At 44.3% G+C, this 23,361-nt stretch overlaps 1 protein-coding gene across 6 annotated transcripts in view; it reads right to left on the bottom strand.

Moving 5' to 3' along the window:
• STARD3NL (STARD3 N-terminal like) overlaps nt 1–23,361 on the bottom strand; it is a 55,241-nt gene that overhangs the window by 6,021 nt on the left and 25,859 nt on the right. For all 6 annotated transcript variants that reach the window (XM_074199200.1, XM_074199204.1, XM_074199203.1 and 3 more), the window contains 4 exons: nt 12,496–12,573; nt 7,579–7,656; nt 6,286–6,339; nt 6,068–6,185 (listed from right to left, as the gene is read on the bottom strand). In XM_074199200.1, the coding sequence (XP_074055301.1) occupies nt 6,068–6,185; nt 6,286–6,339; nt 7,579–7,656; nt 12,496–12,573 (328 nt within the window). The remainder of the gene's footprint in view (nt 1–6,067; nt 6,186–6,285; nt 6,340–7,578; nt 7,657–12,495; nt 12,574–23,361) is intronic.

The raw sequence follows: 23,361 nt of genomic DNA, 5'->3' as shown, positions 1-23,361 counted from the left end.
CCTCCCAGCATAGACAGCATCTGCCTAGAGCTCCATGGGGAGCCTTGGAAGCACTCGGTGCCAGGACAAGAGAGCAAGGCTTCGCCCTGTCCCAGGGCCCACCTTCAGCTTGTTAGCTCTGTTCTGATGGACTGGGCACATCAAATGACTAATCCTCTGTCTCTCTGACTCCCAGCTGCAGCCTTGTTCTTCCTGGCATCTCCCTCACCAATTGGTAGAAAAAAAAAACCGCTGGGGTGTAACTGGAATGACTCGGAAAACGGAGAATGGACCAACAGGAGTGTGACGTGATTGACCCGTGGCTGCTTTGCCAGTAGACTTACTCATCTTTCCTTTTATTTTAATTCCATTCTCTTATTTAAAATTCCTTGAAAATGGGCACAGGGAAAGGAAGCAACATGCCAAACCTCCCCTAGGAAACCACCTGGTATTTCTTCAGTGGGTTCTAGAGACATTCAGCTCTCAGCTGGACCAAAGAAGAGGCCAATCCAAGAACAGCCTCTAATACTGAAATGCCTAGGCCCTGGCATGGGAATTTCTAGGCCCCAGACTCTTCCTAGGTACTCCACGAGAGTTAAATTGTGTATTGGCACCAAATAGGGGACACCAAATGTTATCAGAAATGGCACCTTCCCCCTGCTGGGACTTGCTAGGTTTTGACTAATACGTGGAGTTTACCTCAATGACATCAGAAGGAAAAGTCCAGTCTCTGATCTTTGACTCCATGAATCATTTGGGCTTCTCACTCAAAGTCCTGAGCTGCAGAGATATTCATGGGCCAACAGATCAATGATGTGACTGGTGACTCTCCTCATTAGAGTGCAATTGTGGCTCCTGGCCCTGAGGCTTCCATCCAGGCCATGCTGAGGCCTCTTTGCCACTTCCAGACTCTTGACCACTCTCTTCTCCCAGGCCCTTTCCACTTCTCTGTCTTCATGCTCTGCCCTTCAGAATGACCCCAACCCAGCCATTCCAATGAGTACTTCAGTTGCCAATTGACTTTAAGTGGGAAGTCCAAATGATTCATGGAGCCAAAGGTCAGTGAGTGGACTTTTCTTTCTGATGTCACTGATGTAAATTTTAGACAGCCTTTTCCCTGTTCTCTTTCCCCCTCCAGTTGGTATATGTATTAGGCAAAAACTAAGAGGAACAAGAATGGCACTTACATCCCAGAGTTGTTGTGAGAATCAAAAACTAAACAAACACTAGCCAATGTTATTTTTATTATTGCCATTCCCCTCTGTTGCCCTCTATCACTGATTCTTCTACTGTTCCAAGGCTGGGTATACCACAAGGCACTTTGGCTGGACTTCTTTCTCTTTGAACTGAACTTTCTCCTTTGACCATCTCATCTTTGACCATTTCCAAGTCATGCAACCCATCAGAGAGAGGACCAGACATTTGACCCAATCCCTACCGCCCTGCAAATCTCTCCAAACTATGCATTATTACACAGTTTGAAAAGCATGCAGGAGCTGTCTCCAAAGGCTGAGATGCAAAGAACCTTAATGAGGTAATACTCACTTCCCCCAGCTCTTTCTGCCCCACTCCACCCTCTGAGAAGGAGGTGGAGACAGAGGCTAAGCTGGGGCTCAGCCAGAAAACTAAGAGACAGAGGGAATTGAGGAAGGAAGGAAGGGAGCCAGCATGTTGTGGGAGGGGGTTCCACCGAACCTAAAGGAGAGAAGACTAGCAACAAGCTGAAGCCAGTCACCTGAGGCTAAGACGGTCAAGAATTGGGGCAGCTAACTGGTGCAGTAGATATAGCACCAGCCCTGGAGTCAAGAGCACCTGAGTTCAAATCTGACCTCGGACACTTAATAATGACCTAGCTGTGTAACCTTGGGCAAGCCACTTAACCCCATTACCTTGCAACCCCCCAAAAAAGAAGACTGTTCAGAATAGGGAAGAGGCTGAGCCCAGACCTCAGAAGGAATCATCAAAGGGGAAAGAATCACAAATAATAAGTGAATAAATGAGAGGGGAACCCTAAAATTATCAAAGATCAGGTCAAGGGAAATCTAATTAAAAATTTTGAGCACAGAGAGATAAACCAAAAAGGAAGATATTAATAAAAGAAGGGAAATAAGATCTTCTGGTCAACTGAAGAGAGGATGCATAGGAAAGAAGAGAATCAAAAACCTGAACATCAGAAAGAAATAGCATTCTTCTCAGAGCTTCTGAACATAGACTACAAAAGGTAATTGGAAGGTCTCTAGTTCCCACAGAGAACAAGGCTATGGTGCCTGCTACCTCCAAGATACATAGTAGTGAAAATGAGCAGTTTTGATGACAAACACCAAACTTTACAAGCCATCAGGAGAAAGGAAAGTCTTTCAGATTTGGAGGAAAGGCAATTTGAACCACACTAAATGACTCTGGATTCACAAGAAACTGCAAAAAGGCAGGGAATGCATTCCGAAGACCATGGGGGCTCAGGGTGCAAGTCAATGCAACACTCCTCATATACTTAAGCCTAATAGTCATCAGAGACAAAAAGATGACAAAAACTACACGTGAGTAGAATATTCCCTTTGCAAACACCCTACCCATCCAAAATGGCAAACAAATATACCATCCAGAGATACCATGAGTAATAAAATAAGTTGCCCCAATGGGAATTCAGGAAAGTCTGGAGGGATTTGCATGAATTGATGCTAAGTGAGATGAGCAGAACCAGAAAAATACTGCACAGCCTAACAGCAACATGGGGCTGATGATCAACTTTGATGGACTCACTCATTCCACCAGTGCAGCAATCAGGCACAATTTTGGGGCTGTCTGCAATGGAGAATACCATCTGTATCCAGAGAAAGAACTGTGGAGTTTGAACAAAGACCAAGGACTATTAACTTCAATTTTAAAAAACCCCATTATCTTATTATGTAATTTTGTTCTCTCTTATACTTTATTTTTCTTCCTTAAGGATATGATTTCTCTCTCAACACATTCAACTTAGATCAATATTTGGCATAGAAACAATGGAAAGACTAACAGACTGCCTTCTTGGGGGGGAGGAAGCAAGATTGGGGAGAAATTGTAAAGTTCAAAACAAATAAAATCTTTCTTTAAAAAAAATAAGTTGCCCCAGAAAAAAAAGGGAAAAGGAGGCAAAAGCTAGAATTAAATACAATCATAACCACTAAAAAACAACAGAGGGAAAATCAAAAACCTTAAACCTTTTTTTTTTTAAGTAGGGAAGATGATAAAGGGAATAGTGAGACTTCAATGGAAGAATGAGAATTGAAATAGGCTGAGACATGGCTCCAGGTGAATCCATGTTTGTTAGTGGAACCAAACTAGAGAATGGGAGAAAGAGAAAGGTGGAGGGGAAGGGGTGATGAGTCCTAATCAAAGCAATGGTAAAGAATGAAGGGAAAGTAACTCCCAGTCTCCCAGGAAGGAAAAGGCCTACAGAAGAATGGATGACAGGAAAGAAAGAGGAAAAACTCTTCATTAGTGGAAGAGAAGCCTACTGAAGGCTGCTACCAATCTGAGCAGAGATGTTCTAGGATGAGAGACAGAGACCCAGAAGGGGAGAGAAGGGAATTTTTGGCCCCCATCTGCAGGGATTTGGTGTCTAGAGACATATTACCTTTGAGAGACTGTTGTGTCTCCACAAATGGCTTCCTGCCTTGGAAGAAGAGAAAGTTGAGGCACTGGGGGCAATTGATTCCAAAAGGTGAGGTGCATGGACCCAGAAAGATTTCATGACAAATGAGGGGAAAAAAACCCCACTGAGGTGAGGAAGAAGATAGGAACAACACAATCAAGGAACCATGAAAATCTGTACCATATGAAAAACATACTTCTATTCTCTTTATCTTCTAGGAACTGATATCTCTAAGAGTGAGATAAAACAGGGAAAAGGGGGGAAGATATGCAAAGAAAGAACAAAGAAGCTCCCTCTAAAAGAGGGAACCCAAACTAGGTACCTTAGATTGAATTTCTTGGAAAGCAGAGAGACTAAAGGAAGGATAAAGCTCAAGACCATTAAAAAAATGTCTAGGATAGACAGAAAGGGAAGAAAACAAAAAAGAGGAAAAAAAAGAAAAAGAAAATCCTTTTCAGAGAATCTTAAAAACCAACAAGACAAGCAGAAAGGGAGAAGAGGGAGGAAAGGGATTTAAATTGGCCTCAGCTGAGGGGGGAAAAAAGGAGAAGTAGATAACTGGACAAAAGGCAATGACCCAATTAAGCAGAACTATGGGGAGAGGCAGGGGGTGGGAAAGAGAAGCAAAGAGCTGGTGGAAGGAGATGAAGCAAAACCAACAGAAGACATAAAGCTCTGTCCTTAGAGAGAAAGGGGAACCTAGAGATTTTAAAAAATTGATTCAGAAAAACAAAAACAAGATTAGACAGAAACGAAAGAAAATGTAAACTTATCACATCAAAGTATATATGTGAAGAGATGAGACAATGGTCTCTAATCATGTGGCTTCCCTGCCTCCTCCCTGTGTCTCCCCAGTCTCGAGGTCTATCGGTGTACCTCTGATCAGACACCTCTACCCAAAGGTGTCCCAACAGAACTCATCACCTTCCCCACCAAGCTCTGCTGATGGTGCCAATATCATGCAGGTCACTCAGGCTTCAACAACCGAGTCACCTTTGCCCCTTCCCCTTTCCTAATATCCAGTCAGCTGCCAAAGTCCTGCTGATTTTCTCTCCAAACATCCTTGAATCCATTCCATTCCCTCCCCTCACAAGGCAACTCCTCCATGCCTGGCCTTCCTGGCCTCTCACCTGAACCACCAGATCACCAGGTTCCAAAGAGTTTCCAAAAGAACCTTCTTCATGCCTCAGACTGCCCTGACCCTCCCTGCTCAAAACCCCTCACCCCATTTTGGCTTGCCATCAGGGCTTTCCAGGATAGAGTTCCAACTTATCTTTCCAGCCCTATTTCATTTTTTTGTTTTCTTTTTTGGCAAGGCAATGGTGTCAAGTGACTTGCCCAAGGTCACATGAGTAGGTAATTATTAAGTATCTGAGCTCACATTTGAACTCAGGTCCTCCTGACTCCAGGGCTGGTACACTGCACCACCTGGCTGCCCCCAATCCTGTCTTCGCTCCCAATCTAACTTCCAGTCACAGTACACATCTGGATTTTCTGTAGGTTCATACTACCCAAAAAATAATAGGTAGCTACTTGGTTATCCCCATTTTACAGATGAAGAAACAGAGGCAGACAAAGGTCATCCAGTAAATCAGAATCCTGTATAGAACCCAATCCCTTACATACAATCCACCCATGCCAACAACACTTGGATCTGGGAAATCCTTCTCTTTCATTGGATCCTCCATCAACCTTCTCAAGCTAAAACTGATCTCTGCTCTGCCCCCCTCACACTCTGTATCTTATTTATTTGGGGGCAGGAGCACATTCTCCTCTAGCCTGCAATTGTTCATCTTGGTCCTCCACCCCTCACACCACAAAAACCTACCAAGCCTCTGGGAATTGATTTGGCTCCCACTGGATGCTGGCGCACTCCCCCTCTATACTTCTGCGATTCTCATGTTCTAGTGTGTAAAGACATATGTAATAGAGGAGACACAACAACAGCCCCCTCATCCTTTTATTTAAATTACATATTTATATCATTTTATTATAAATCTATGAGGCTAAATCACAAGTAATTTAATTCTTTCCTTATATTCCTCATGGTTTGCTTTTAATTTATTTTTAGATTATTCAGTCTCTGAATTGGCAGTTTAATTATTCATAAATGATTTCTCATGTAAGAGAAATAATATGAATTTATTTCTAGATGGCTAATATGCTATATCTATATATCTATATATGGGTGCGTGCCCTATCCTTCCCACTGCTCAAAGAAAGCTGAGACCGTCTTTTATTGATCTAGGAACCTCCTCTAGCAGGGAGCTGGGGGCTCTGCATTGGAAGGTACAGAATGTATGAAGGAATGCATGCATGAATGAATGCATATGTTCAGGCAACACAGGCCCCCCCCCAGCAGCCTCTAACATCCAATGAGTTGGTTGGGGTTCAGGCAGCACCTGGGTCTTCCCCACACAAATCAACCCCTATCACTGTGAAAGGGGAACTTACTGTTGTCTTCCTCTGCTTCTTGAGGCAATACTTTGAAATCCAGGAACCAGGTTTCGATCCAGGCAAGGATGAATGAAATGATGGGCAGCACATATCCAAAAGCCCCCTGAGAGAAGAGCTGAAAAACGAAGGGGAGGGGAAGGGTTAAGCTTCCACCTTGGCAGGTGGAGCCTCCCAGAATCCCCTGGGGGTGGGGGGTGGGAAGGAGGGGCACTCACCTTGGAGAGGATGACTTTGACTAACAGAAAGGCACTCGTCACCGCTGTTGTCAACTGAAAGACAAAGGATCCGGTTCATTTCAGATCCCAGATCATCGCCTTGTCATTAGCCAGCTCTGGTAGCCGTGAGATGTGCAGAGGGAGGAGAGGACACAGTGGGCCCCCCACGTGGCCCCCCACCAGGCCTGAGCACTCTGGGCTGCTCCCTTGGGGAGCCTGGAAGGAGTCCATGAGGTGAGATATGGGTCCCTGGGTACAGCACCCAATACTCCTACCCCAGGGAGTCAGGAGGACTCAGTGAGGGGACGGAGAGCAGGCCTACAGAATCAGTCTGGGAAGGACCCAGCGAGAAGCAGGAGAGGCCCTCTCTCTGCTCTCACCCCATCTAAAATCTGAAGATGGGCAAAGACGGCTAAAATTGCATCAAAGTGTCTTTGATGTCCCTGAACAGGGTCGTGAGCAGCTTCACCCGAGGCCAACCCTGACCCTCAGTTCTCTTCACCCCCCATTTCCCTCCACTCTTTGGACAACCCCCCCACCATCAGGCCCCTGACCACCTAGGGATGTTAGCTGGTTGGTCCTGGTTGGTCTCCCCATTAGAATGAGAAGGGACCATCCTGTTTGATGCATATGGAAGGGCTTTATCCTCCTCAATAGAATCACAGAATTCTGGATGGCAAGGTAGAGATGCTCTAAAACAATTCTCTCCTTTCACAGATGGGGAAACTGAGGATGGGGAGGCATAGTCACATATTCAAGATCAGGATGACAGGACCTCAGACTGGCAGTCAGATGGCAGAGGGGATCAAGTGGATACTGGAAGACCCAAGTTCAAATCCTGCCTCAGATGCGGATGGGCCATGTGACCATGGACAAGATACTGCCCCTGAGTCACTGAGGACAGTGGGCACCCTCAGCCCAAAGTTGTTGTGGGGGATCAAGGGAGAGAATACTTGTAAAACCCTTCAAAGACACTTGCTATATGGGGCAGTTGTTGGCCCAAAGGCTGGATCTGAGCCAGGGCTCCTTCATTGCCAGCTCCAATGTCATGGTTCCTGCCCCTACCTTTCTCCCACCTGTCCCGGTCACAGCAATCTGCCAGTGCCCCTGGAGGCTACAGCAGCTCTGTGGGTACTGGGGTGCTACATCACTGCCAGCATTCTAAAGGCTCAATGGGCCTCTGTTGTCTCAAACACAAGAGACCCTGAGGTGGGAAGAGGGAACTCTGGGGGACTCGGGGCCCAGTCTGGCCCCCTCATCATTGTCAGCACAGTGGTGTGGGAGTATACTCACCGCTACAGCCCACCAGTGGCGCAGCCTGCACACGGCGTATGCGAGGATTAACACTTTAAACCGGAAAACGGCCAGGAGCTGTTTCAAAGAAGAGAGAAGAATCTCTTCTTATAGATGATTGAAAACTGCAGCCCCCAAATAGAGAGGAATCAAGAATCCCAGAGATGGCCAATGCAATCCCTTCCTTTACTAGTGAGGAAACCGAGGCAGGGAGAGTGTGTGACCTATTCCTGGTCACATCGACAGCCTTCCTGACTCCCAGGTCAGCCCTTGGCTAGCCCACCTGTCACATGGAACCAGATGAAACCCAACACATGAAGGGATTGAAGAAACCAAAGCAGCAGGACAAAAAGAAAGAAAAGAGACCTGAACAATGGGCCTGCAGGAGGGAGAAGAGATGATGTAGGAAAAAAACAACCCCCAGGGCTGCCAAGACCCTGGCGCAGCCTCAGAGAGTCACCTTTGCTGACTCCAAACATATCATGTCTCCTTTTAGAACAAGGTAGAATATCTTCTAGAATGTTCCTTTCTCATTTCACAAACTTTTGGAAGGCATATGAGAAGGAATGGGGTTAGGCCAGGTGTCCATGTTCTCCCAAGAAATGGGTGAACAGGACAGGGAGGAGGGAAAGGAAGGCCAAGGACAGTCATCCAAATCCAAATCCAAGGATCTCCTGCCCTCTGGACAATGGGCCCACAGTCCCAGCAGTTCATGGATAGTACAAAGCTGGACTCCTCCAAGTTTGGTCTCTGACTAGCTGACCTTGATATATGAATTCCAAATCTTCACTCCCCTTCCCCCCTTGTTAACAAAAAGAAAACAACATACTTGTATGGGCTGCACCATTGGAGCTGCAGCATGGGTCTATTGTGTTATCACTTGGATTTGGAATGATTTCAGCTGTTTTCAATATTTATGAAAAATTATGGAGCAGCTACAGTGCAATGGATGGAAGGTTTAATCTTTTTAAATTCAAATCTGGCCTCGGATTCTGGGCAAGTCACTTGATTCTGTTTGCCTCAGTATCGTCTTCTATCAAATGAGCTGGAGAAGAAAATGGTCAACCACTCCACTTTCTCTGCCAAGAAAACCCCAAATGGGATCATGAAGAGTTGTACATGACTAAAATAATGACCAAACAATAACAAATATTTATAAATTAATGATTTCCCTCCCTTCACTTTCATGGAAATGCCCATGAGCAGAAAATACATTATTCTAAAAGAAATGTACCTCCAGGTTCTACATTTCTTCAAGTGTGGATTCTGATGGCAGACACAAATGAAAAATGGTTCCAAATTTTATTTTGCAAAAGTTGAATAGGTCCTTGGACAGCTTCTCCTTTTCTCATTTTACAGATGAGAAACTGAGGCCCAGAGGAGGCCATAAATAACAAGAAATATATTGAATCTACATGAACATCCCCTGTTCTATAGGCAGACAGAGGGGAATGGGTGCTTTTTTCCTGACCTTGTAAATTGTTTTTGTATTTTTAAAGTTCACATGTGATACTTTTTTTACCTAGGGGAGACTGGAATATTAAAGAGCTGAACTTACATAATTATTCACAAAGTTGTTTTTGACCTCTTCCGAAGTTATTTGAGTTTGGTGGTTTTATTTGTTTGTTTTTCCTGTTATGCACATCGGGTATGGGTTCTGTATTTAGGTCTAAAGGTATGGGTATGGTACTGTATTTAGGTCTAATGATATGGGTATGGGCACTGTATTTAGGTCTATGGATATGGGTTCTGTATTTAGGTCTAAGTCTAAGGATATGGGTACTGTTTAGGTCTAAGGATATGGTACTGTATTTAGACCTAGAGGTATGGGTATGGTACTGTATTTAGGTCTATGGGTTCTGTATTTAGGTCTAAGGATATTGGTTCTATATTTAGATCTAAGGTATGGTACTGTATTTAGGTCTAAAGGTATGGGTTCTGAATTTAGGTCTAAGGATATGGGTACTGTATTTAGGTCTAATGATATGGGTATGGGCACTGTATTTAGGTCTAAGGAATGGGTGCTGTATTTAGGTCTAAAGGTACGGGTATGGTACTGTACTTAGGTCTAAGGGTATGGTACTGTATTTAGACCTAAAGGTGTGGGTATGGTATTGTAATTAGGTCTAAGGATATGGGTTCTGTATTTAGGTCTAAAAGTATGGGTCTGGACACTGTATTTAGGTCTAAAGGTATGGCTATGGGTACTGTATTTAAGTCTATGGGTCCTGGTTTGAAGATAACTTATTGTCATTAAAACCTCTCATGAAATAGACATTTTTGTGAGACTGAATAAAAGAAGAATATCCAAAAGCCCATTTACTCCTCTGTCTTTGGTCACCGGGAGGTGGAGTTAGGGTGGCCAGAGCTTGCTATGTGCTTCTCCCCCACCCGCCCCAAACAATTTTCTTTTCTCCACTTCACCAGAGCCATGGCCATCTGAACAATGCCTCTTGTAAGGTTCCAGCACGGCAAAGGGTCCAATCCCCCTTCATGGGTATTACTGCTCCATCAACGTCCTCTACCTTACAAACAAACTTTGGCCTCTCAGGGCCTCCTCTACCTCTGGGAATGTCCCCTTGAGACAACCGAGGCCCTGCTGAAGCCTGGGAAACCCATTTGCTTTTCACTAGCCTCCCTCACTGAACAGTCACAATCTCTATAAAATCTTTTCACTTCTAGGAATTGATTGACTCCTTTTCTTTCACTTTTCCAGAACATCCTTGCTCATCCATCTCTGCTGAGTGAGTGTTAAATCAATATTTCTTGGGTTGACCTGATTCTGCAATTTTGAGTTTGTCTGGAAGACAGCATCTTTGCTCCCTCAGTGGAATAAAAAGTCATCATAGGCTCAAGTCTGGTGTCTGTAAAATGTATTCCCTTGGGCAAGTCATTGACCCTTTAGAGCTTTGGCATCATTAAAGTGAGGGCCTTGGTCAAGAGAATGCTAAGGCTCCTTCAGGCCTTCTGGCCACTTCCCTCCTCCTCCTGGGTCTCAACTTCTCCCCAGCTTGTCTTCCGGCCTTCTGTTTCAGACCACTTTTGGAGTGGCCCCAGGATCCTGCAGCCTCTCCTTCAGACTGCCCCATTCCTCTGAGGGCCTCCCTCTTGAGGAGGCGGCCCAGAGAGCCGTGTCTTCAGTCCTCCTGACCCTTTTGGACTCTCTCCACATGGACCCTGGCCACACCCTCATCTCTCCCTCCCCTAAACCTTTCAGCTTCCTTTTAAGCAAGGTCTCAGGCCCCTAGAGTGTCAGCTCCCTGAAGGCCAGGACTGCCCTTCTCTCTGCCTTTCTGTGTTTCTAATGCAAGTCCTTCACAGGACCAAGCACATAGTGTCTCCTGGGCTACTTGACACAGTTTGCGGATTGCTCAGGGGCTTGGACCAAGACTACTGAGTGGCTTCCATCTATGGGTCATGGGATTTAGAATGCATGGAAACCTCAAAGCTCAGCTCATCTACCTCCTCATGTAACAGAGAGAAAAATGGAGGCCACTAGAAGGAAAAGGACTCATCCAAAGTCACAGCACCAGAGCAGACCAAAAGAGAAACCAAGCTATCCCATCGCCCTGCTGACTTGTCTTCCATGGGGGGTGGGGGGGAGCCCTGTAAGCATCGGACACAATTGCTGCGCCAAAGACTGTTTCTCCTTATGATCTTCGGGCTTCTGGTCATTTCGAAGGAACAGCGAGCAAGATGAAGGCAGCCTTTACAAAGGATTTGAATCAAAGGAAAAAGAAATCCAATGAATGAGAGGGAGTGGCCGGAGCAGCAAGCTCTACCTAACCCAGTGGCATCACCAGAAACAGAAACAGAAGGAACGGCCAGAGAGGTGTCACTCCAAAGCTGACTCTTTGAAGTCCACTGGGACATGCCAACAGTGCAAATAGTGTCCCCAAAGGGACCAGGGCCAAGCCTGTGTGGGGAAGCAGTCCCTCCAGCCCAGACACGGGGCTGGCATCAATACACCAGAGACTCTAGAAACCCCCTTTTTGAAGGCACCTGTATAAAAATCAAATTACAAAATGCTTCCCCCCATAAATAATCACTTCTCTGCACTACTTCTATAGAGAGGAATGTCACTCTCCTGGTGCCCAGAAAGAAGTGGTTGCATTCTCCTTTAAGCTACCAGAATGCCCCCTCCCTGAAGGGATCTCTAACCCTGGGACCCTGATAATTAATGCCTAGACATTGGATATTACTATGGGGTGGATTGGGGGTGCAGAACATAGAGGACCAGGCCTGGAGTCAGGAAGACCCAAGTACAAATCCAGTCTGACTATCTGTGTGACCCTGGGCAAGTCACTTCACTTCTGTTTGCCTTAATTTCCTCACCTTCAACAAAGGGCTGTGGTGAGGATCACATGAGATAATATCTGCAAGGTGCTGGCAAACAATAGGGGCCACATTTATGCTTATTCCCCTAGAAAGATCCAGTTGGCAGATAATACTTTTGTACACTTTCCCTCCATTCTGCATTTGGGGGGGAGGAGTTGCTGCTTGTCCTTTATATTTGAAGAAGACCATGACATTAGGGAGGTGATGCCATGACAAGTGAATTGGATTTGAGCGAGGGGGGCTGTGCTAAGTCGCCAGCCTCACTTTCTCTTCGGGCTCAGTGACCAAATATGGATCAGGACAACTGGAGATAGCCCTGGGTTCAAGGCAATTAGGGTTCAGTGACTCACCCAAGGTCACACAGCTAGTAAGTCTCAAGTATCTGAGGCTGAATTTGAACTCAGGTCTTCCTAACTCCAGGACTGGTGCTCTAACCACTACCAGAGAAGATAATCACCTGATGCACAGAGAAAAGCCTGGATGGCGGGGGGGGGGGGGAGAAACTCCCTCTCCTCCAAGGTGAAGGTTCAGCCCAGACAGATAGCAGCCTTTGGGACTGGAACCCTGGGAGATACTCACAAATATGTCAAAGTAGGAAGAATAGTAGTCATACTGCATCACCTCCTTCTCTAACGTGGTCTCAATGCCTCCATTCACCTAGGAGGGAAAGAAGAAAACGGGAAGAACTGAAATCAGGACAAATGCAGCCAAAGACTCAGCTCTCCCCCACCACCACCACCACCACCACCACCAGATAATCTGGGCAAAGCTCTATTTGAATCCAGAATCTCCTACTTCCTAGCTAAGGTCCAGGAGCAAATCACTCCTCTCTGGGCCTCAGTTTACACAAGTCATTAATGGGGCAGAGAAATGTACTAGGGAAGCTTGACTAAGGATCCTTTTGCCTCCAAATCTGTGATGTTGTGGGAAATTATCCTATTTAACTTAATTTAAGTATTCAGCAAGTCCACTTACTGTCTAAGAGTCTGGCAAGAATACCACAGACCTAGAGCTGGATGGGTGCTTTGAGGCCATCCAGTCCAACCTCTTTACTCTATGTACAGGAAAACAGCCACTTCCCAGAGGTCCCTCTGAGGGACAAGGGGAGCAGCTCCTCTTTCTCTCTCCTACTAAGGGTGAGGCTTACACCGCTACAGGGAGCTGACTGCTGGCCCATCGCTTCATGCATTTCTGCCAGAGGGAAGATTGTGATAATAAGGAACAACTCACAAGGAAAAGAGCACCTTATGATTTACAAAGGATTTTCCTCATTTAGGAGAAAAAATATCCTTTTTAAAAAGAACTCATAAATCCATAAACATGTTTATCAAAACTATGTATACACAGCACTAATCTGACTGTCTGCCATTGAGGGGAGGGGAGGGTGGGAAGGGAGGGTAAAAGAAAATTTTGTAACTTAAAAACAAACATAGGAACATGGATGAAAAAATGTTTTTTAAAAACTCATAAAACATGAGCCAAAAATCGATTTCTCCCTCCATGCAGACTGAACAGTGACCTTGCAGCTTCGCTCAGGCCTGGCCTGCCTTTCCCACTGAGTTTTGGACTAGCAGTTCTGTTTCCTCTCCTGCTCTCTAGCCACCATCTGCACTTCTTTCACTCATAGCTTCCCTCAAACAGGTGAAGAGAGAGGGAATATTTTCAGAAGACCCATACTAGGCTGACCTCTACCCCTCTGCAGACAGGGGAGCAGCCTGGCCATGCTGGGGAATGTGGTGGATGCAGTCTGGCTGGATTTCAGGAAGGTAGCTGATCAAGCCTCCTATCACACTGTTAAAGGTGGAGTAGGGTGGCCCACCCCTCCCCATAGCCCCAGTGACCAGGAGATTCAGGCTGGGGGACCATTTAATCTCAAGACTCTGAGGCTGCAATGGGTTCTGTCCAATGGATATCAACACTACATTCTGCTTTAATATGGTGCACTTCCAAGAGTTGGTATCAGCCACAAGATTGCCTGAGGCGGCATGACCCAGAGCTTGGGCCAGCAATAGGGAAGGTCAATAATCCCACTTTGTGGGACTGGCCCCCACACTTCCAGTCTGGACAAGACAGGGAGACCTAGTCTCTAAAGGAAAAAAAAAAGGAAAAAAAAAAAAAAAAAGAAAAAAGGATGACAGGAAGACTGAGATAAAGAATAGTGCAGTCAGGTAGTTCTCCATTAGTGAAACAACTCAGGGATTGTCAGACTTGGCTCTAGAAAAGCCCTCAGGGGTCATATGGTGAAACCCTTTCATTCCACAGTTGAGAGACAGTCTAGAGGTCAAAGTCCTTGTCTGAGATCCCAGAGACCCAAAGGAATGGTGCTGGGTTCTGACAGCTCCCTCCAGAGTCTCAAACTGGATCCTCCCCATGCAGCCACACTGTCTACTAGATTTGGAGTTGCAAGAACTTCAGAGATTCCTTAGGCCAGTCCCTTCACCTTTCACAGAAGGAGAAACTGAGGCCCTGGAAGGTTAAACATGAGGTATGAATTGAATCCAGGATTTTATAACTCTGAGACCAGAGCTCTACCTTCACCTTCATTTAAAAAAGAAATGGGTAGAAAAACCCACAAAAATTCACCAAGTAGGCTTTCCAAGTGGGCTACATTCTTAGAACTGCTTCAACTCTAGTCACAGAAATAACAAATGGCAATTAGTTTTCCAGTCATCTGAAAAAACCAACATGGTTTATCCTTGACCTTGACCAAGACATGGTGAGCTTTACAGGAAACCCTCTGCAATGCCTCAGAAACCTTCTGGAACCTGTAGCCATGAGACAGGTCTCCATAAAATCACCAAGAGAGCTCTTGAGTCAAGGAACATCTGGCCCAATGTCAGAAGAACATCAAAGCGTTTCCTGGTCTTGAGATCAATGGTCATAAAAATGTTTCTACGTTGCATGCCCTCTTATGATCAAAGAGACCACACACTTAAGGGGGGATCAAAAAGACAGAAGAGCAGGCTGAGAAAAGGAGGTTCTTACCTGGAAAAACAAATTAACAGAATGTGCTGCCCAAGAAAGCTCTGGGATTTTCAACATTTGCTAGTTTGCTACTAATGTTTCTCTGTTGGCTGTTTATTCATTACTGCTTTGTGGTTCTCATCTATAAAACTGCTTGTTTTGTATTTATCTCTGTCATTTTAAATGCTTGCTAAATTGTCTCCAGCTAAGAGTATTCTGAGCTTCATCTGCTGGTGTACCCATTCACCAGGTTTTAGGTTTTGGCAAGGCAATGGGGTTAAGTGACTTGCCCAAACCAGATTTGAACGCAGGTCCTCCTGACTCCAAGGCTGGTACTCTATCTACTGTGCCACCTGGCTACCCCTGGTATACCCATTTAACAAAAGACTTCCTAGGGAAAACCCTGGGAAGAGAAAGGAAGTACTCCCAGAGTTTGTGATAGAGAAGAAGGTTGGGAAGAATCCACCTTCTCTCTAGACTTCAGAGAAGAGATTCCAAAGAATTCCAAGGGAGGATAGGCCATATCCCATGGGATGGGACACTGAAGAATGTCATTTCAATGAGAACCTGAAGGACCCAATGTAGATGCCCAGAGAGTTCACCAAAGCAGGTTTTAAAGATATGTACAAGATGGAAATGAAGGCAGGAAAGGGAGGATGAAGAAAAAGGATAACATGGCTCTATTAAAAAAACAAATATGGTCCTATAATAAGCTAAGATTGGTAAGGAAGCAAAGAATAATAGTTGGGGGGTGTTGGGGTGGGGATGGCAGACAGAGTGAGGAAAGGAAAAGAACCAATGGAGGGTGGATGGGACTGCAATGGCCCAAACCCAAGAGAAAGCTGAGATTCTCTCATTTTGTTTCTCTATTTTTAGGCCACAAAGAATGACCTTTGTATTGGAAATAAAAGGTCAAAGATGTCACCAAGGGAGCTGATACTCAAGGATAAGTAAAAGAGTTCTTAACTTGCTCCCCATGAGGACTTAAAGTTACTGACATCCTTAGCCACTGAAAGGACTCATGAATATGACTGGTGTGCCACTGTCGGGAGAACTGAAAAGACTGGTAAATGGAAGAAATGCCTTGGGACTGGAAAAAAAGGATGATTCTAAAAATTCTAAAATTCTAAAAATCATGTCAATAGTGAATGGAAAATTGACTGCATAAATCATTGTAGAATGAAGTTTTAAGTAATGATAAGTGACTCAGAAAAGGAAAAAGTGTGAGCAACACTCAGTCAGGGCATCAACTCTGCAACCTTTTTAATGGCTTACCTTAACCGGTGAGGGCAAATCCCACAGATATAAGAGACTGTCCAGACTGAACAAAGGGTCTGAGATCTGAGGTCTTATTTCTGGACAAGTGGGCAAGAGAAGTGATAATGTGCCTTCCCAGATTCAGATTCAAAAATGAGCTGTTGAAGCTTCCATCTCCACTTGGAAGGAGGTGCATCCCAGGTAACCATTCCCAATGTTCTTTCATATTAGTTTTGTTTTTCTCCTCATTCAGATAATGGTGCACAGAATATCCATCTCAAAGGTGGTATTGACCCAAAGCCAGAAGAGACTATGAACAACCTAGATGATGAGTCAGGATCCTTCAAACCCCAACAGATTAGAACGGCAGGCTAAATCTAAAATGATTTAGGGTTAAACTGTAGGGTTCAAGAAACATTTCAAAAGCATGAGATGTAGAAAGCATGTTGAAACAGCTTATCTGCAAAGGTCCTAGATGTCAGGACAGTGGTCAAAGAAGGCTTTAGACAATTAGGCCCATCTCAAAGTGGCCTGGGCTGCCAAGGTGAGGTACCCTGGTCCTCCCACTAGCTCTGGATGTTTTTTTGAATAAGAGGCTGGAAGATCGCTGGTCTGCTTAGGCTTCTACAATACTGAAACTTGGACTGGGTTTCTACTCTGGTCCTTCTCAACTATAGTGCCATGAATCTGTATATTTTCCAACAAAATATCTATAAAAACAATCTATATAGAGGTAGATAACTTACATGTTCTAGTGTGACCCGAAAATAAGCAGAATTCAGGGGAGGGGCTCATTCTCCTGGATCCTAAATTTCTAAACTAACAGTTATACCACTTGCAAAACTTTCAGACTACCTGCCAAATTCTCTCAGTGCCAAACTCCAAAATGTCTTAGGATGTTCATCCACGGAACCGTGAGACCCCCAGAATGTTGATGGAGCCTGGCCAACCAAAGGAGGATGTCAGGAAAGTGGCTTGATGCAGTTTATCTTCTACCCTGTTCTCTTCAACACTTTTTATTAATAAGTTGATGAAGGCACAGATGGCTTGTTGATCAAATTTGTAAGAGTTGTGAAAGCACAAGGAGGAGCCAAGAGCCTCCAAGTTAGAATTGGCTCCTCTGCTAGGATGATGATCTGAAGCAAATAAGCATGTCGATAAATTCTCAGCAAATTCCAAGTCTTACATCCTGTGATCTAAAGAAACCAATCACATGAGTTCTGGGGAAAGGGAAAGCTGGCCTGAGGTACTAACCTGAAGTTTAGACAAGGCAAAAATAAGTAACTGAAGAACTCTTGGCTCCTACACCTACTGATCTCAGAGGATAATAACATTTGGCAAGGCTTACATTTATTTTAAGGGGCCTGAAGCCAAAGAGAGTTGGGAAAGAAGTGCAAACAACTTATGCAAGCCAACACTGAATGCCAACTTGGTTTTGTGGTGCCATACTTTATGATTCGCCAACCTAGAGAAACCGATCAAAAGGAAGGCAATCTGAACGGCAGCCGCTCAGCCCACAAGGCATGGCCGCTCTCGGCTTTGTCGATCCAGTACAGAATTCTGAACAATGAACAAACCTGTCTAAAACGTTCCTCCTCTAGAATCTGGCTCTCCTGAAGGTGTTATGTGTGGGTGCCACTGCTTGTAGGAGGCTCCATGTTGACAATCCCACCCAGCCTTGTTCTATACTTCATTCCCATATTTCCAAAAAGCTGAATGGAGAATTGACTTCAAAATCAAGAAAACTCAGATTCAAGCTCTTTCTTATGACACATTCTGGCTGTATGACCCTGAGCAAGTCACTTTATGTGCCAATGTACATCAGAGGAGTGAGTTTTCCCACAGAGGAGTTCCCTATAGCAATGAAATCATAAGCCCAACCCCTTTCCTTACCCAATGCCTCAATCACACCTCTCCTCCATTGTCACCTAGAGAAAACCCAAAGTGAAGTCATCTTCATCTCCTTTCCAGATATTATTACAAATCACCCCAATTTTGCCTGAAAGATCATTCTTCAACTCTTTTCCTCGTAGCCTCTTCAACTCTTTTCCTCGTAGCCTCTCTGATGCCTCCCTACCCTATGTCCCCTAGCTCCAATATGTTCCCTGGATGATTGGTCTTCCTCAGACAAATTGCTCACTCGGCTCCATCCTTCCTGCTGCTATCTTAATGTAGGCATGCTAGACAGCTGGAAGGGCATCCTGGAGAGTCTTCTGGCCTCTCCCTATGTGGAGAGGCCTGATGTATGGTGCCTGCTGGCTCAGAACTCCCATGTCTGAGCACCAGCTCTGCCACAAACTCAATGTGTGTCCTAGGAGTGAGACAATAAACCTCTCTAGGCCTCTGGTTCCTCATCTGTCAAATGAGGAAACTGGACCAAATGGTCCTTAAAGTTCTCCCCACTCTAAAAGTCCATGACTCTGAGTTTAATCATTAGCTACCAAGCTAACTGTCTACCCCGCTCAAACACCTCTGGTGTTATACAGTCATTTTCAGTCATATCTGATTCTTCAGAACCCTATATGGGGTTTTTTTGGGCAAAAATGGAGGAGTATGCCTTTTCCTTCTCCAGTTCATTTCCTAGGATTGAGGAAACTGAGGCAAATGGGGTGAAGTGATTTGCTCAGGGTCACACAGCTAGGCAGTGTCTGAGGCTGGACTTGAACTCAGGAGTCTTTCTGACTCCCGGTCTAGTGTTCTAGACACTATGACACCCCCAGCAGTTCTCAAGCACTTAGACCAGCTCCTTATCCTCAAAAGCCCAACTTTCTCTGCCCACTTTTCAAGGGGTTCTACATTCTAATTCAGGGAACAAGAACCCCAGTTCTGGAGTCAAACTACTGAGTTCAAAGTCTTCACCTAAGGCTTAATGCCACTTGGGGGGAAGTCACAACCTCCTGGGATCTGGTTTCTAGACTGCTCTCCTTTAATCCCTTTGATAATTCTACCATTCTGATTAAAATCTCACTTTAATACTGTACACAGGGGCAGCTAGCTGGTGCAGTGAATAGCCCTGGAGTCAGGAGGACCTGAGTTCAAATCAGACCTCAAACACTTAATCATTGTCTAGCTGTGGCAAGTCACTTAACCCCATTGCCTTAAATAAATAAAATTTAAAATAATAATAATAATAATGATGATGATGATGTCTGCAATTTCTTTCCATTTCCCAATATGGCCCAGAGCACAATCTCTGGGATCTAAGGGGATATTTAAGAGAGAATAAGGTATCCATCATTACCAAGCAAAAAGATGTGAGAAATCAAAGGAGAGATCTCTGGGAGTGAGCACAAGAAGAATAAAGGTGCCTCCAAGAAGAGTTCCCTTCCATTTCTTTATAAGCAAACCCGCTGGTATTCAATGTGAAGAAGTGGGACATTTGAGCTGTAAACATCTCGGTGCTCTCACTATCTACACACAGGTCCCAACGCCAAATGACCTTGTGTTTTCTTGATATCCATCATTCAGATGGGACAGTGCTACAAAACAGAACAATTTTAAAAACATGGCAATGAACCGAGAAGCAGACCTAGGTTGGGAAAACATGAAATTCTAAGAAACTTACTCAAACTCCAGTACTCTCTAAGGTTGAAGTTATTGATGGAATGCATTTCAAATGTTAAGTAGCTATTCTTTGAAGGACATTGAGCTTTTGTACCCAATTAAACAGGCCTTCCTGCTCCTGTGAGTTATCTCTTCCATTTTGCTAATAATTATTTCCAGAAAACAAACACACTGCCATTTATTATAGGAAGTCTGGTCTTGGCCTAAGAAGAAATCCTTTGTAAGGCAAGAAGAATTGAATGCTTCAAAGGAGAGAGAGACCCAAGGGAGGAGTAGAGCTAAAGCAAATTTTAGGCCAAATCTGCAGAGAGCCAATGAGAGGAGGTGGTGGTGAGAATGCTAAGAAAGAAAGGAAATGGAAAGAACTGGAATGAAGGAAAAGACAAAGGAGGGTGAACCCATGTGGAAAGCACATAAAGAAATGTCTAAGGGCAGGATAGAATGGTTATTGCTTCTATTCTGGTTTCATGGTCAATAGAGCCAATTAAAAGCTATGTTCATCTACTGGCCCTGGAGTCAGGAAGACCCGAGTTCAAATCTGACTTAAGACATTTAATGCTTACCTAGCTGTGTGACCTTGGGCAACTCACTTAACTCCATTGCCTTGCAAAACAAAACAAAACAAAACAAATAAAGATATGTTCAACTAAGGAAATCCAAGAATCAAAGTTGGAAATAGTGGAGAACATCTGGGTTAGGGAAAAATAAGTCCTACTGTTGCAGAATCACAACCACAGTCATTTGGTCAAACTCATAACCTAAATATGAATTCTCACTCATTGGAAAACACTTCTTGCAAGGCAGAATGAAATGGATAAGAAATAAATGAATGAATAATATAAATGAACATTTATTAAGCTAAGCACTGGGATCACAAAAAAGAGGCAAAAGACAGTCCCTGCTGTTTATGGAAGGTCATAAACAAATATATATATGAACAAGCTTTTAACAGGAAAACTAGGAAATAATTAAGAAAGGGAATGCTCTAGAATGAAGAGGAGTTGGGAAGGTTTCTTATAGGAAGAGAGATTTTAGTAGGGACTTGAAATCAGGAAACCAGGAGACTGAGATTAGAAGGGAGAGTGTTTCATGAATGAGGGACAGCCAGGAAAAATTCCAGCATCTAGAAATGGGGGGCCTTGTTTATGGAACAGCTAAGAGTCCAGAGTCACTAGATCAAAGAGCATAGTAAGGTGTAAGAAACCTGGAAAGGCAGAAGGTGGTTAGGTTATGAAGGGCTTTGAATGTCAATTTAATTGACATTCTTAATTCTTTAGGGAGCCATTGGAGTTCACTGAGCAGAGGAGAAGCATCATCAGACCTATACCTTAAGAAAATGACTTTAGTGGCTGAATCAAGGGTGTATTGGAGTGAGGGAGGGTTGAGGAAAGCAGAATACCCTCCCCACACTATTGCTGTCATCCAGAGTTGAAGAACAGATAACAAACCACAGAAAGTGGTGCTGGGGTGCATTTTAACTATTGTGGCCTCTGCTAGTTTTCTCTTGACCTGTCTTAATGATTTTGTCTTTCAAACTTGGGTAAAGAAGAAACAAGGACATGGTTTCTCTGGACCTAATTCAAATCAACAAAAAATTAGAAATGTCTTTGGAGGTGAGTCCTTCTAATAAAGAAGGGAGAACCTGGGGAAGCAGCTCTGCACCCTCAACCTGGGGAGATCAGATGTCTGGAGGTGATCTAGTCAACCTTGCCACTGAAATTTCATTCCTGCCTTCAGAAGTTCTGTGCAGTTTTCTTGGATTATTTCTCTGGTTTTTCATCTTCTCATGTTCTTCTGGGAGACCCATGGTCCTTGGGTTGTCTCCACACATCCTCTCTTCAAGATCAATAGGACCCGCTTAGGTGTTGGGCAGATTTTCTTCCAGTGTAATCACTCTTTATTTCTTCTGTGCTATTAGAATGAGGGGGCAGGGAAGAATGCCGAGAGAGCTCAGGTAGGGGTCTGCTCATAGTTTTTGGCTTTTGTTTTAAACCTTCTTTGGGATTCTAGGTGTCCATGGGGACAGTTGACGTTGCTTTATCTTTGGTGCTTAATTTATGTTTTTGAGAAGATGAAAGGTCATGGAGATCAAAGCTCTGCTCTTTTCAGGAGGGTGGATTTCCAAAGGTTCAGGGAAAGGTTCAGATGGATTCAATGGTCTACAATTCCACAAACTAAGTGAATCCAAGAAGGATGGAACATTTTCAAGAATAAGACTGAGGGGTAGCTAGGTGGCTCAGTGGAAAGAGCACCGGCCCTGGAGTCAGGAAGACCTGAGTTCAAATCTGACCTCAGACATTTAATAATTACCTAGTTGTGTGGCCTTGGGCAAGTCACTTAACCACCTTCAGTCTACCCAGTTGAACTTGACTCTTCTCTCACACATAACCCCCCCATTTCTTCTCTTCATGTCCTTGCCATGGCTATTTTTCTCCTTATCTCCACTCCTCAGATCCCTCATTCAGGTACCATCTTGTGCAGGAAGCCCCTGATTCCTCACTGCTGACATCCTCCCAACCAAACGACCTCATATTTATACTACATCTACAGATGCTGGTGGATAGATATATGATAGATATAATATATATCTATTATCCACGTGATGCTTATGCTACAAACATTTTTATATATCCTTCTTGCTTTCCCCATTAGAAAAAAAGGCGTCCTGGAATGGCTAGGTAGTGCAATGGATAGAGCACCCTGGAGTCAGGAGGGCCTGAGTTCCAATCTAGCTTCAGACACTTAATAATTACCTAGCTGTGTGGCCTTGGGCACGCCACTTACCCCATTTGCCTTGCAAAAAAAAAAAAAAGAAAGAAGGGATGATTTCATTCTTTGTACTACTAGCCCAGCACAATGAATGACACAGAAAGGGAGCCTAATATATCATAAGGGCAACCAGATGGTGCAGAGGATAGATCACTGGCCTTGGAATCAGGCAGACAGGTGTACAAATCCAGTCTCTGACACTTTCTGTGTGACCTTGGGCAAGTCACCTTACTCTGATTGCCTGGCATCCAAGGCCACCTCCAGTCATCCTGATTCCTATCTGGTCACTGAACCCTCTTCTGGAGGAGAAAGTGAGGCTGGGGACTTAGCACACCCCCCCCCAATCCAATCCAATCCATATGCTTGTCATGGCAGCACCTCCCTGATGTTATGATCTTCCTTGAGAATGAAGGGCAAATTACTTGAATGATGGTCTGCTAAAGCAGGATCTCTACCTATGATGGTGGCTTGACTACTATTAACTGGAGAATATATTGTTAAAGAGATCATTTGTGAGGCTCAGAGGCAGCATGGCTTTTTCAAAACCCTGAGACTAGTCCCATTCCTCTTTTAACAATACTGGAGCCTATTTGATGTAGAGATTTGAGTAAAGCATCTGATATTATTCACATTATCTTCCTGAAAAGCCAAACTTGATAGAGAAACTGGATTTGAAACTTGTTGAAGGACTAGACTCAAGGAACAGTCATTAATGGGTCCATGTTTTAGATTATTAGGAGAAGGATCCCAAACTCAGTCATTGTTATCTAACATTTATAATAATAACTTGGGTGAGTAAGGATGCTTGTATAATTTGCAGGCTGATAGAGTGGGGAGGATTAGCTAACGTACTGAACATGAAGCAAGATCCCAAACTGCCAACAGTTTGCA

The sequence above is a fragment of the Macrotis lagotis genome, chromosome 8, assembly GCF_037893015.1.
Source record: "Macrotis lagotis isolate mMagLag1 chromosome 8, bilby.v1.9.chrom.fasta, whole genome shotgun sequence".
In the NCBI taxonomy this organism is placed as follows: Eukaryota; Metazoa; Chordata; class Mammalia; order Peramelemorphia; family Peramelidae; genus Macrotis; species Macrotis lagotis.
Note: the sequence above shows the minus strand (reverse complement) of the source record. Positions and strands in the feature narration are given on the sequence as shown.